At 48.2% G+C, this 14,652-nt stretch overlaps 1 protein-coding gene across 2 annotated transcripts in view; it reads left to right on the top strand.

Moving 5' to 3' along the window:
• The first annotated feature begins 7,037 nt into the window (after positions 1 to 7,037).
• Positions 7,038 to 14,652, top strand: part of DNAJC13 (DnaJ heat shock protein family (Hsp40) member C13) — a 165,031-nt gene continuing 157,416 nt past the window's right edge. Inside the window, exon 1 of one of the 2 annotated variants that reach the window (XR_012847729.1) lies at positions 7,038 to 7,336. Coding sequence is in view for 1 of the 2 variants with exons in the window: in XM_075827118.1 (XP_075683233.1) it covers positions 7,329 to 7,336 (8 nt within the window). In the remaining variant the exon portion in view is untranslated. The remainder of the gene's footprint in view (positions 7,337 to 14,652) is intronic. The other variant, XM_075827118.1, reaches the window with a different exon arrangement.

The raw sequence follows: 14,652 nt of genomic DNA, 5'->3' as shown, positions 1-14,652 counted from the left end.
GCAAGACAAAGAGAACGGACCTGAACACGCAACTGCCCCAACTCCGCCCCCATCACCCGGTCCAAGGAAGCCTTGTGGGACTGCTTGAGGAGGTGTATACGAGATAACAGTTCACTCAAGTGAGCCGTCCGCTCCCTTTTAAGTTTAGATCCGATCCGGATGAAGGAACCCCGAATCACGCACTTATGTGCCTCCCAAACACTGAGCGGACTGACATCTGGGGATACATTCGTAGCAAAATACTCCCGTAGGTCCCTGTGTATTTCTGAGATTACCGTCGGGTCCTGCAGAAGCGAATCATTTAACCGCCACTGCCAGGAGCGAGGGTGGGCTGCAGGGAGACAGAGAGAGAGTGTAATGAGGGCGTGGTCCGAGAAGGTTATGTTATCTATTGAGACTGAGGAGAGGTTGGAGAGATGGGAGTGGCGCAGGAAGAAGTAGTCTAGTCTGGTGTATGTGTTGTGGGGGGCCGAAAAGAAGGTGTAGTCTCTTGTCGTCGGGTGCATAAGCCGCCTCGCATCTATCAATTGGTATTCATGTAACAACCGACGCACCTGGCGGTGTGCCGACCTTGGTAACGACGAGTGTCTGTGTGAGGAGTCTATAGTCGGGTCTAATATAGTCCCCCCCTAGTATGAGAGTGCCTTCCAAAAAACCATCCAACTCCGTCAAGACCCCATTCAAAAAAGGCGACCTGACCGGTGTTGGGGAGATAGCATGTGGCCAATGTGAACAGTGTGTTAGCCAACCTACCCTTCACGAAGATATACCGTCCCGCTCCATCTGTGCGAGTCTCCACGTGCTCCCACGGAAGAGAACGAGAGATCAAGATAGAGACCCCTTTGGTCTTGGAGTCCGGTAAGGTACTGTGATACCCCTCAGTGTAATGAGAGTCCGTCAACCGTGGAACGCTGTCCGCCCGGAAGTGAGTTTCCTGGAGGAACGCCACATGAGCTTTCTTTTTCCATAGAAGACGGAGGATGGAGGATCTCTTCTCTGGAACGTTCAGGCCCTGTGCATTCAGGGAAACAACCGTAATGTTAGACATGTGTAGCCACAGTAGGAAAACAGAAAGGGGGGGAAAGGTGGGGAAAGAGACGGTTACCCCCGTAGAGAGGGGGAAGGGCCAAGAAAAGGGACGCTAGCATCCCACTAACAGCGGAGTACAAAATCCCTAAACAATACTTTGCGTGTTATGTAGGGCCCGGGAGAAAACACCCCCTGAACATGACACAACAGCGCGGGAACCTAGTGGGGAACGTAGAAGGACAGCGGCGTGAAGAGGTGATCTCCCTGAAACTCGCCACTAATTCGGACTAAGGTTGTATAAGCCCAAATAAGAGCAGGCCGGAACCCCGGACTCGGCCGGATTACTGTAACGGGTGTATGTAGTTTCCTGACCTCCCACCGCAGCGCAGTATGATGGGGAAAAAGGTTCCCTGAGAAATTCCCCCAGACCTCACAGACTAGACCCCCAGGCCCACCTAAAATTCCCCTTTGGCCTGGCAACACTCCCTCCCGCAAAAACCTGAGAGGAAACCTGAGGAGAAAAGGAAGGGGGGTTAGACACTCATAACAAACAGCCCCCCAATGATATCCTCATGGGTACAGTGATACATTAGCCTTCTGGCCGCTGGCCGATCAATTTCTTCGGGGCGAGCGCCGTCCAGATGCCCGTTGCTCACGAGGACCGTCTCTAGGAGGAAGCAGAGAAGGGCGCACAGAGTCCGGGTACAGGCCTCCCCCTGGGGAAGAGCGACGGCGGCGGCTCCGTCCAGTCTGGGAGGCGCACTGGGGAGATTTCGAGGAAACGGAAGGCTGCTTCCAAGTCGTCCGGAGAGCGGACAGCAAAGGATTGCCCCTGTCGGCGGAGGATGACGTGGAAAGGATGGCCCCATCTGTAGGAAGCGCCTGCTTCTTTAGTTGCCTCCAGCAGAGGGCGTATCACCCTGCGCATATGTAGAGTCAGCCTTGAGACATCCGGCAGAATGGTCACCTCCGAACCCTGGAAAGGAATGGCCCCCCGCTCCCAAGCTCACCGTGCAATGTCCACCTTTTGTTAATAAAAGTGCACCCTGCAGATGACATCTCGGGGACGATTACTTTCCCTGTTCCGTGGGCCTGCCAAGCGATGTACCCTATCCATTTCAATGGCCAAATCGCGTGGTCTGTCCATGAGCTTGTTGAAGATATGGGTGACGACCTCGTATAGCTCCTCAGGCGGTACAGATTCTGAAATACCCCTCAGCTTTAAGTTGTTCCGTCTCCCCCTGTCCTCCACGTCGTCCAGGTGCAGGGAGAAGTCCCTCATTTGAGTCGATTGGATGTCCATAGACTGAGAGAGAACCGAAATGTCCGTTGTGTGAACAGAGTTCTGGCGCTCCAATGCGTCTACCCGTGCGGTTAAAGATCGTAAGTCCTGGGTCACCACCCCTATGGCCCGGTCATGCTTCTCTTCCAGTCGGGCTAGGCGAGCATCCAAATCTGATTTCGTGGGCAGTGCCCTCACCTTCTCCCATAACTCTGCCAGGGTCCGTTCCATAGGAGGGGGGCCAGTAGAAGTCGTTAGGTGGGGATCAGCGGAGGTGAGCGGGCCCCTTAGTATAGCTGGTGTGCCCTGGCTCAATGATGACATGTCCTCTGTGTAGTAATGCAGGGGGACAGCAGAGGAGAGTGGCGCCTTATCTACCGCGCCATTTTTTCCCCTGCGGCCATGTTCCCGTCCGGTCTCAGGGGGATGCTGCTGGGGGAGGGGAGCGGCAGCTCTCCCCGGAGGCACAGACCCTGCCACGATCCCTGCATCAGGACCTACCTCCGGGGATCGAGCATCAGAGGAGCGGTCCTGCAGTCCTCTGGAAGATCCAGCCGGGACTACGGTGCCGGTGGGCGGATATTCCCCACGCGACGCCTACTGCTGGGATGGAGGAGGGCCGCGGTGAAGACCCGTCGCGGCCGGATCGCAGGTAACGGTCCATTGAGGAGGGACCTGGTGTGACCAACTGAGACTTGCGGTGTCTCCCCTTGGTCATCCCTTGCCCGTGGTAGTGTGTAGAGAGTGATGCGGGTCCGGAGCTCTGAGCACACGCGTCCTCACACAGCCATCGTCAAGCCACGCCCCCAGAAATTTTCAATTTTAATATACTTTGTAACTTAATTTTAGGGGTCTTATGTAATGAAACTGCTGTCCATATGCCCTGTTAGAGCATAAGGACATCATAGAGGGAGGGTCCCAAGCTCAGGATTTCTCTCTATGAGGCCTTATTCAGACGATCGGGATATACGTCCGTGCAACACGCGTGATTTTCACGCGCGTCGCACGGATCTATATTAGTCTATGGGGTCCTGCAGACGTGTGTGATTTTTACTCAGCGTGAGTCCGCTGAAAAAAAGTCACGACATGTCCGTTCTTTGGGCGTTTTCCGTGCGACCAGCGTGATTCGCGCAACAGCTGTGAAAAGGATGAATGAAAACAGAAAAGCACCACGTGCTTTTCTGTTTACAAACATCCAAACGGAGTGTCATAATGATGGCCGCTGCGCGAAAAGCACGCAGCCGCGCATCATATGCTGAGGCCACAGGGAGCTGTTAAGTGCCTTTTTGCACAGGCAAAACGCCACGTTTTTTGCGTGTGCAAAAAGCACACGCTCGTGTGAACCCAGCCTAAGTCAGAGCAGAAAACTGCTAAGAACTGTGTATTACATGGTTGCCCATTCAGGCTGTTTTTAGAGAAGGAGCTGTCTTGGTGTGACAACCAGTGGTGTCATTGTGCTAGTGCGCAGTTTCTTAGCTGGTTGGGCGCAGCAGAGCACTCCTAAAATAGGCCTCCTGTGCCCTGCCACTCTCAACTGTCAAGGTCTGTAGTAGATTCGGAGTCCGATAGCTGAAGCGATCAGGCAGGACGGTGGTAATAGCAAGAGAAGTCAAGTAACATTCCAGATCGATACACAGATAAGCGGCAACAGGTTGTAGCACAAGGCAGAGACGTGGTCAGGAAATATTTCAAGTTTGGTACTTAGATAAGCAGCAACAGTTTGTAGTGTGAGGCAGACTAGAGGCAGTTAGCTCAATAGTCTGGCAAGGAGGAAGTGCAAAGTCCAGACTTACTGTATATAAGAAGCCGAAAGGGTAAGAGCAATCAGGAAATCAAGTTTTAGCTAAAAGTGACTTCATTAATTTGAGCAGAAGTTTGAAATGGCCCAATATATGTCTGGCCCAATTTTGCAGAAGGTATTTCAGCTCTAAATTTTATGTGGGAAGAGACACTTTTCAAAGTTAGGCCAGATTCACACATATGAGTGCAAACTCAGACATGAAAAACAACCATTTTTCACTGCTGAGTTGCACCCGTGTGGGTCTCTTTTTCATGGAAGAAAATAAGACATGTTCTATTTTTCAATGGACCCTTCACACGGTTCGTTGAAACAACGGCCGTGTGAACGGCCCCATTGAAATGCATGCGTTTGTGTGACGGCCGTGTTTTTAACAGCTGTCACACTGACTTATTCTACGTTCTTTTGAATAAGCCCTGAGTGTTTTAGTGCAGATGTGTACTGGCACTATAAAATGAGACTGGTACCAACAACTAGTCTTCACCCTGTGCCAGAGGAGAATTTGAATGTATTTTTTAATCCAACAGATCAGATGTCTCCAGTTTCATCTGTTCTTTTACATCAGTGACAGCGATTGCATAGCTCCCAATGGTCCCGGTTTCTCACCGCTGTCCCACCGTCCCAGGCGGTCTGAAAAATGTCCTGCTGGGAGCTGCAGCTGTATCAAAACAGCTGATTGCTGCTGACAGGCACCCTGCATGCCGGACTACTGCAGCAGCGATCAGCGTCAAAAGAAGGCAGGAGGTCTTGCGGCGGTATTCTGACTGGGATCAATGCCGGCCCGGGAGTGGACCAGTCCAGTCACCTGACCTGTCATCTAACCTCACCGGTCAGGTGACAGGTCAGATGACTGGACTGGTCCACTGCTGGGCCGGCATAGACACCATTGAGAACGCCGCAACAAAACCTCCTGCTTTCTTCTGACGGTGAGTGCCGTCAAAGCAGAGCGGAGAGTGGCAGCATTGGGCTACCTCTACCGCTCTGGTGGTATTGTGGCACAAAGTATAAGGGGGTTGGGTGGCACTATGTACAAGGAGTAGGGGGTTGTGTGGCACTATGTACAAAGGGGGAGGGGGGTTGTGTGGCACTATGTGCAAGGGGGAGGGGGGTTGTGTGGCACTATGTACAAGGGGGGGAGGAGGGTTGTGTGGCACTATGTACAAGGGGGGGAGGGTCGTGTTGCACTATGTACAAGGTGGGAGGAGGGTCATGTGGCATTATGTACAAGGGGGGAGGGGCGTTGTGTGGCACTATGTACAAGGGGGGAGGATGGTAGTGTGGCACTATGTACAAGGGGGAGGGGTTGTGTGGCGCTATGTACAAGAGGCGGGCTGTGTGTGGCGCTATCTACAGGGGGCGCTGTGTGTGGCTCTATCTACAGGGGGCTGTGTGTGGCGCTATCTACAGGGGGGCTGTGTGTGTAGCTATCTACAGGGGGCTGTGTGTGGCGCTATCTACAGGGGGACTGTGTGTGTAGCTATCTACAGGGGGAGCTATGTGTGGCGCTATATACAGGGGGGCTGTGTGTGGAGCTATGTACAGGGGGTGTATGTGGAGCTATGTACAGGGGGGCTGTGTGTGGCGCTATCTACAGGGGGGCTGTATGTGGAACTATCTACAGGGGGGCTGTGTGGAGCTATGTACAGGGGGGCTGTGTGTGGAGCTATCTACAGGGGGAGCTGTGTGTGGAGCTATGTACAGGGGGGCTGTGTGTGGAGCTATGTACAGGGGGTGTATGTGGAGCTATGTACAGGGGGGCTGTGTGTGGTGCTATCTACAGGGGGGCTGTGTGTGGAGCTATCTACAGGGGGGCTGTGTGGAGATATCTACAGGGGGGCTGTGTGGAGATATCTACAGGGGGGCTGTGTGGAGATATCTACAGGGGGGCTGTGTGGAGATATCTACAGGGGGGCTGTGTGGAGATATCTACAGGGGGGCTGTGTGGAGATATCTACAGGGGGGCTGTGTGGAGCTATCTACAGGGGGGCTGTGTGGAGCTATCTACAGGGGGGCTGTGTGTGGCGATATGTGTGTGGCGCTAATGTTACACTTAAGTTAGGAAAAGTAATATAAAGACGATACAACCTGATCCATAATATCTCTAATATCCAGACTGTCCAGAGATCCGCAGTGAGAATGTGCGCTTGTTATTTGAAGAAGGATCTGGCCGTGATTTGATGTGCTTATGCGGGATATTGGTCGTGGTTAGGGGCATGGCTTAAAAATGTCCCTCTTTTCCGAATTCAAAAGTTGGGAGGTATGGGATTGTCCTACGGATCTTATTTGAGCAATAAACAGCATAGCGGCCTGAACTCCCACAATAAAAGCAAGGATTTTCTGCTGTTGTAAGGGGTTTTCAAATAACATCAATTTGCATGGATTAAGACAAAAATTCTGTATTTTGCTGGGTCTTCAGGGTCGATTGACCAAAAGAGAAGGTAGGATTATTTGCATATATCTGGCTGCATTTTTGATGACCTGTGATTCAGTTATTTTATCAACTGTGCTGGGGGAGATTCAACAAAACTGGTGCAAAGAAAAAGTGAAGTAGTAGCCCATGGCAACCAATCAGATTCGACCTCTCATTTTTCAGAGGCCTTTTTGAAAAAAAAGCAGTGATCTGATTGGTTGCCAAGAGCAACTACTCGACGTTTCCTTTGATACAGTTTTAATCCTATGTGAACATGACTAGTACGGACCACTTTTCACCTGCTGAGTTTTCATAAAATAAATCGTGCACCATTTCAAACTCCATATTTGCCATTGAAACCTGTGTAATTTATGTATCACTGGCACTACATTGTCTAATACCGAATTATCAGTACGTTTGCCCATATTAAAAATGGTCGCGCTGAGAAGGCAGAGACTTCCTGCTGTCATAGACGTCAGATACAGGCAAGTCAGCTGACAGTCGCCTGACAGGTAGCGGGGAGAGTGATTGTATTGAGGGCGCATGCGTGCTGCTTCTCCTGGGCTGTAGACTGGAGCACCGGGGAGGGGAGTAAACATGGCGGCGTCCAGTGCCAGTCTTTGAGTCAGCTAGAGAAAACGGTGCAGTGATAGAAGCTTTCGAGAAGGAGAGAACTGCCATATCTGGACAGTCATAACCGCGCATCTAAGGAGGAGGGACTGTGCGCCTTTAGAGCCGGGAAGGGGCGGGACTGGAGTCCCGGGTACATCGCGGCTGCCTGCTGGTAACGTGCCGCTCGCTACTACTATATGTGCAGGTATGTCGATACGGTATATGTAGCTGGGGTCACGTGATATGCTGATAGGGATACTGGTTAGAAATGATGATGCTTAATTTCCTGTACGTGTGTGTGTGTATATATATATATATATATATATACATACACACACACACAGAATATAGGACTACAGCCTGACTGGGCACTACTGCCCCCATCGTGTTCATGAACAAGAAGACAGCGCTATCTATTTTTACATAATCTATAATAGTAATTGGCGAAACTAATAAATGAAGTATACGTGGGTAGCGGCTGGCATGTATACTCGCTGTATGTAGCTATCTGTCCTATGGACAGTGCAGGTAATCTATCAGTACTAACACTTCTATGAATAGGAGTCCCATTATTTGTCAATGGTCGTTGGAAGGCGCCGGCGGTATCTGTAATACGATGGATCTGGCATTGCGTTATGGATTCCGTTATAAATGGAAACCACAACATAGATGAGAACAGAGCCTTAAGGTTATCTATTAGCTCTACGGTTAAGTCTAAATGAGTAAATACTTGCATTTCCCAGAAACCTCACTTTTAGAACTCCCGGTTGTGCCATTCCCCTGATATTCCTCCTGGAAATGTATAAATACTTTGACAACTGGGTATCTTTGTCCCATTGTCCAATCAGCGCTGACCGTTTCAGACTGTGTAGGGACACACCCTATTGAAAAGGAGAATTGTAATGCCCAGCTGTCAATTTGTTCATTCATTTCAAGGAGGAATAACAGAGGAATGTTACCGTGCAGTGTGCTGAGAAGATACTCCAGAATTGTTATGTTATGGGAAATACAAGATCTGTCAGGAGAGACATGGGATTTCCCCACTATAGGCAGTGATGGCATATTTCTAGGATAGGTCTTTACTTATTTATCAGTGGGGTCTGACTCCTGGGACCCCACCAATCCTCAGAATGAAGGGGTAGTTAAGCGCCTCAGTTCCTTAACAGATGCCCCTGTGCAGGGAACTTCAGCGTATCCTTATTCACTTGAATGGCGCTGTTTTTCAGTGTCTTTCACGGTCGGGGGTAGGGAGTGCAACTGTGCAGGAGAAATACCCCTCGTCGGTTCATTTTTGGGATAGTCATTGGTCCCAGAAGTCTGATCTCCACCAGTCAGGATGTTATGGCATATCCTAAGAAATACCTTAACTTTCAATGAAGGAAGTGCATATCATTTACATATTTTATTCAAATATATTTAGGTAAAGAACCTTTTTCTTTAAAACATTTTTATTTTAAATAATGGGGGTAGAAGAACACAGTCATCTTGTCAGTCTCTCTACCCACTCCAATACCATTCTAGTAAAACTCGGAAAAATATGTTCCCACTAAGGGTATGTTCACACGGCCTATTTACGGACGTAAATCGGGCGTTTTTGCCCCGAATTACGCCCGAAAATAGCGCCTCAATAGCGCTGACAAACATCTGCCCATTGAAAGCAATGGGCAGACGTTTGTCTGTTCACACGAGGCGTATATTTACGCGCCGCTGTCAAATGACGGCGCGTAAATAGATACCCGCGTCAAAGAAGTGACCTGTCACTTCTTTGGCCGTAATTAGAGCCGTTATTCATTGACTCCAATGAATAGCAGCGCTAATTACGCCCGTAATTGACGCGGCGTTCAAGCGCCTGCACATGCCGGTATGGCTGAAATTACGGGGATGTTTTCAGGCTGAAACATCCCCGTAATTTCAGCCGTAACGGACGCCCTCGTGTGAACATACCCTAAGACTTGATGCAGTGCTGGACGTCTGTTGTCACCTTCCGCTCCATGACACCTGCGACCTCCTGAAGTGTTAGGGTATGTTCACACGCGTAACCAAAAACGTCTCAAAATACGGAGCTGTTTTCACGGGAAAACCGCTCCTGATTTTCAAAATTTTTTTTTTTTTAATCAAAATCACGGTTTTCGCTACGTTTTTTACTGCCGTTTTTGGAGCTGTTTTTCTAGAGTCTATGCAAAAACAGCTGAAGAAGTGACATGCACTTCTTTTTCGCGGCCGTTTTTTGTTTACATGGCCGTTTTGAAAAGCGGCCACTAAAAAACGGCCCGTCGGAACAGAACGCCGTTTTCCCATTGCAATCAATGGGCAGATGTTTGGAGGTGTTCTGCTTCCGATTTTTCGGGTGTTTACGACCCGAAAAACGGCCCAAAATATGCCGCGTGAACATACCCTTAGGCCTTATTCACACGGACGTGTTACACGTCCGTGCTACGCGCATGATTTTCACGCGCATCGCACGGACCTATGTTAGTGAATGGGGCCGTTCAGGCTGTCAGTCATTTTCATGCAGCGCATGTGCGCTGTGTAAAACTCACGACATGTCCTATACTTGCCTGTGTTTTGCGCAGTGCGCACCCATTGAAGTCAATGGGTGTGTGCAAATCGCGCACGGCACACGGAAGCACTTCCGGGTGCCGCCCGTGATCGCGCTACAGTAGTAAAATAAATGAAGAAAACAGAAAAGCACCTCGTGCTTTTCTGTTTGTAAACCTAAAAACAGAGTGTCATAATGATGCCGGCTGCGCGAAAATCACGCCGCCACGCACCATATGCTGATGACACACGGACCTTTTGCGTGCGCAAAATGGACACCTCCATGTGAATAAGGCCTTGGATAGTCGATAGGTGGGGTCCCCAGAACCTCTGCCGATCATGAGATTAAGCTAATACAGACTAGATAGGTGCATTTAGTAACGTGCAGTTCTCTTATATATTAATAATGGGGTAGCCTGGTTTAGATCATCTCTATCCATTCTCCCGATTATGGCTTATAGATCTATAGTTTTTTGCTTGAGACTCCCCTATATTAGCTAAAACAGAGAGCAGCGACTAAGAGCATGTTGCCTACTCGGGCAGATTATTGATTTCAGTAGAAGCTTTTTAATGCCTTATCCCTCTGTACCGTCGCTGCAGGGGAAATAAGGTCTTGCCACATGAAGCTTATCGCAGGGGTCTGGGCAGTGGGACCACCTATAATTAGTTCATCTCAGGGAACCTGTTTTCTGCTGCTAAGGGGTTGCCCATATCAAGGATCCCCTTTAACTGATTCTCTTCCAAGACCATACTGAACAGTCTTCAGTCTGCATCCTAATAGCAGAATACAGACTGCTGTAAATGGCAGCCTATATATAGCATGGTGACGTACACAACTGTTGTGTCACTCGGGCCGTTTTTGACGGCATCCGAGTGGCACCCGGTAGTCTAAACGGACACATTCACTTTAGCGGGTGAATCCGATCCGAGGAAAGATCGTCTTCGGATCACTGACTGGATAAACGGTCGCGTGCATGAGGCGTCACTCTGTCAGCACTGATTGGTCACTGTCTGTCTAAGGGTATGTTCACACGCAGTGACCAAAAACGTCTGAAAATACGGAGCTTTTTTCAAGGGAAAACAGCTCCTGATTTTCAGACGTTTTTTAAGCCATTCGCGATTTTCGCAGCGTTTTTTACGGCCGTTTTTGGAGCTGTTTTAAAAAGTCAATGAAAAACGCCTCCAAAAACGTCCCAAGAAGTGTCCTGCACTTCTTTTGACGAGCCGTCATTTTACGCGCCGTATTTTGACAGCACATCATAATTCCCATTGAAAGCAATGGGCAGATGTTTGTAGGTGTATTCGGGGCGTTTTTTCAGGTGTAATTCGAGGCATAAAATGCCCGAATTACGTCTAAAACCACTGAGTGTGAACATACCCTCAGGCTGGGTTCACACAGTTTTTCGCAGGCGGAAAATCTGCGTCAAAATTCCGTTTGGAAGTTTGAGGCAGATTTTCCTCTGCCTGCACGCCGATTCTCGTGGTTTTTCACCCGCAGCCATTGAGCGCCGCAGGCATAAAACGCAACGAAATACGCTTTCTCTGCCTCCCATTGATGTCAATGGGAGGTCAGAGGCGTAATCGCGCGAAGATAGGGCATGGCCCTTCTTTCTCCCGCTAGCCGGTTTTACTGCTCGCTGGAGAAAATCGCCCCCGCCTCCCATTGAAATCAATGGGAGGCATTTTTAGCCGTTTTTGGCGAGTTTTGCCGAGCGGTTTCCGCGCCGAATAAATTGTCAAAAAACTCAGTGTGAACCCTGCCTAAGTTAACACCCAGTTGTCAATTTATTTATTCGTTTCTAGGAGGAATAACAGAGGCATGTCACAACACAGAGTTCTAAGAAAATATGCTCCAGGATTTTATGGAAACTACAATTATTCACTAAAATAGACCTGTCAGGAGAGGTGACCGGTCCGCTTTAAAAGTGGGGGCACAGTAAAGGTTGTATCTACAATTCTTTATCGGTCTGGTCATAGACGTGACTTGTTCTCCCTGACTTTCCCCTACGGAGAAGTAGCTAGTCCTGTAGAGTCACAGTGAAGGCGTGTCCACACGTAACGGAATCGCTGCGTTTTTTCCGTCCGGAATTGTGGACGGAAAATACGCAGCGGAATACAGTAGCAGCATAGTGGGTGAGATTTAACAAATCTCATCCACACGCTGCGTAAAATTTCCGTCCTGAAATTCACTTGCGGTGCGTTTTTTTGTTTCACCGCATGTCAATTCCCGCTGCTGAAAGTGGAGTGGATTCGCACTATTTTCTGCAGTAAAAAACGCAGGAAATGCTGCGGGTTTTCAGCAGCGGAATGTCTTCTAGTTTTAACGGAAATGCTGCAGATATTTTCTGCAGCAATTCCTTTACGTGTGGACAAGCCTTAAGGCAGTCCCCGTAGACATGAGTTCCCGACAACCCAAATAATGTGCATGGGCAGCTTTACTCCGCATTGTTATTCGGGCGCTCCGGACCTGATCGTTTGCCATCTTCTTCACGCTTCTCAGCAGGCGTTGCTTCATAATAAAGAGATCTATTGCAATGATTGTGTGTTTTTTAGGATTGGATTCCCTGTGCCGTTGAAGGTTTTACAGGCATATGCTTCATCTTAAACCTGGTATTGTCAGGCCGGCTTCACCAAACATTTCCTGCTCTCGGCTGATTCTTGCTGATATCAGCACCGTCCCCGACTGATGCAGGAAACTATTCCCAGCAATGTGATGATGTGCATTTTCCATACTTGTCATTTCTGTTTCTGGCCTTGTATTGTATTCTACCACTTCCCCAGCATGTGCTTCTGATCTAGCTTTGATATGATTTACTCTCATCCATGGGACTTTGCCTCCGGACAGGATCACATTTCACTGCGGCAGGGCTGATGATCAGCGCCCACTTCCGTGCTCTTATTAATCTGATCAGTTTATAATCATGATTGGCTGGCTAGATCTACCAAATGTCACGTCATGTGACGACAGGATTCATAAATGAGGAAATATTTCCTTTTATTTTATCGCGCATTCTATTTGTTTATCTAGAATGAAAATGGGTGTTTTATAAATCTATGTGTTGTGATGTGAGTCGTCATCAGGTAGGCACAACCTGAGACCCAGGGGCACTGTGGGACTGAATCTACAGGGAACATCACTGAGTGGCAGGCACTGTGGGGCTGTATGAGTTCTATTTTAAATGGAATATTGGGATGTGCAAAGTTTTTATTAGTGGTTAGAAATTAAAAAAGGATTAACCAAACAAAAGCAATATTTGGCTAAATTTCACATCCCGCCTATCTCCTTTATGTAACTTAAAGGAGAAATCCAGGCAAAACTACAAGGCCTTGTCCACATGTAACGGATTTGCTTTGGAAAGTTTCCGCAGTTTCCGCATTAAGTAGCAAACAATCCGTTGTTGAAAATCTGTGCCATTTTATGCGTTTTTTACTGCGGAAAATAGTGTTTTTTGGGTTTTTTTGGTGCGTTTTTTTCCAAGGGCTGTGTGATGGTGATATTTCTTCTTCCTGTGATGTCATTTTCACCCCTTGAAAGAAATTCTGCAGCATTTCCGCAGAAAATTACGCAGTACATCGGAAAAACGCAGGAAATCGGTCCGCTTTCCGCAGCAATAATTGACATGCTGCGGAACTAAAATTACGCACAGCAGGTGAATTTCCGGACTGAATTTTTCCGCATTGTGTGAATGACATTCGTTAAATCTCACCCACTTTGCTGCTACTATATTCCGCTGCATATTTTCAGTCCGCAATTCTAGACAGAGAATATGCAGCAACTCCGTTACGTGTGGACAAGCCCTTACTGTGTTATGCCTGAGGGGGCGGTACATGACAGATATTCGCTTTTTGGTGCTCTTTGAATCTTTTTATCATGCACTGCCCCCCCCTCCCCCCCCGGCCCTGCATTAGGTACAACACAGATACAAAATTTTTCCCAGAGTGATGTTTTAAAAGGGTGTTCCTATGTGAGATTTTTATGGGATATCCCCTGTTCACCACTCCAGAGAGGAGATGAGGCGGCAGCACATGCATGCTGCATTGTAGTTTATGGAAGTTGCAAAACACTCCCCTATTTCTGTGTGCTCCGATAGATGGGAGTCCCAAAAGTGGGGACCCAATCTCTCAAACGTTTATGCCATATATTGTCGATGGGCCATAAGTGCTCCAAAAGGAGATTTCTGTTTTATTGCAACCCTTGTAAGCAGTACAATCTGGCAATGTGGCTCTTAGGCCAGAAAAGTTTGTGCACCCCTGGTCTACGCTAATGTAGTAGGGAAATCCATAAATAGCTGTTTTCTAATCTAATGCTCTTCTCTCTCTACCAATAATAATTCAGAGAAGTTGCCTGAATGAGGAATTCCCCATAGCGTTGTCCTCGCAACCACCATGCATGCCAAAGGAGTGATCCTGGAGTATATAGTCTGAAGTGGCTGTACAGGAAGGTCTTTGATATTAGTGTCTCTCCCTATACGAGGACCTGCAGTCTATTTTTACTTCAATGACGTGCCTGGGATTGGCTTTGACATGTATTTCAGGCTTTGTTCCTTTGTTGATAATGGTTGTATTTTATTTATTTTTTTGTTGCTTACGGGAACTATGAAATCTGAGAGATCTGCGTTGTTTTGTGTTTTATTATCAAGTTGAGACAAATGCTGGAGCTTTGTTTTTTTTTTAAATTTTATTTATTAAATATTTACAAAGAAAATACAGTTCTTATAATGATCTGGGATATCGCTAGTGCCAGAGGTCTCTGTGTTGTTTTTTTTTTACCTGAACTGTGCACTCGAGTGAATGAAGCGGTGCGGTACTTTTCTGCATAATAGGTGGGCAGGAGCGCCGCTGTACAGTAAAAGACTGAAGGATCATGGGGTTACTGGCAAATTGACCCCCCCCCCCCCACCCACCAGAAAGTGAGGGCATATCCCAGCGATACTCCATCACATTTAATTGTGGGGAAAACATTTTGTGTACACACGTTTATTT

The sequence above is a fragment of the Rhinoderma darwinii genome, chromosome 5, assembly GCF_050947455.1.
Source record: "Rhinoderma darwinii isolate aRhiDar2 chromosome 5, aRhiDar2.hap1, whole genome shotgun sequence".
Taxonomy (NCBI): Eukaryota; Metazoa; Chordata; class Amphibia; order Anura; family Rhinodermatidae; genus Rhinoderma; species Rhinoderma darwinii.
The sequence above is the reverse complement of the archived record's forward strand: the minus strand, read 5'-3'. Positions and strand labels throughout refer to the sequence as shown.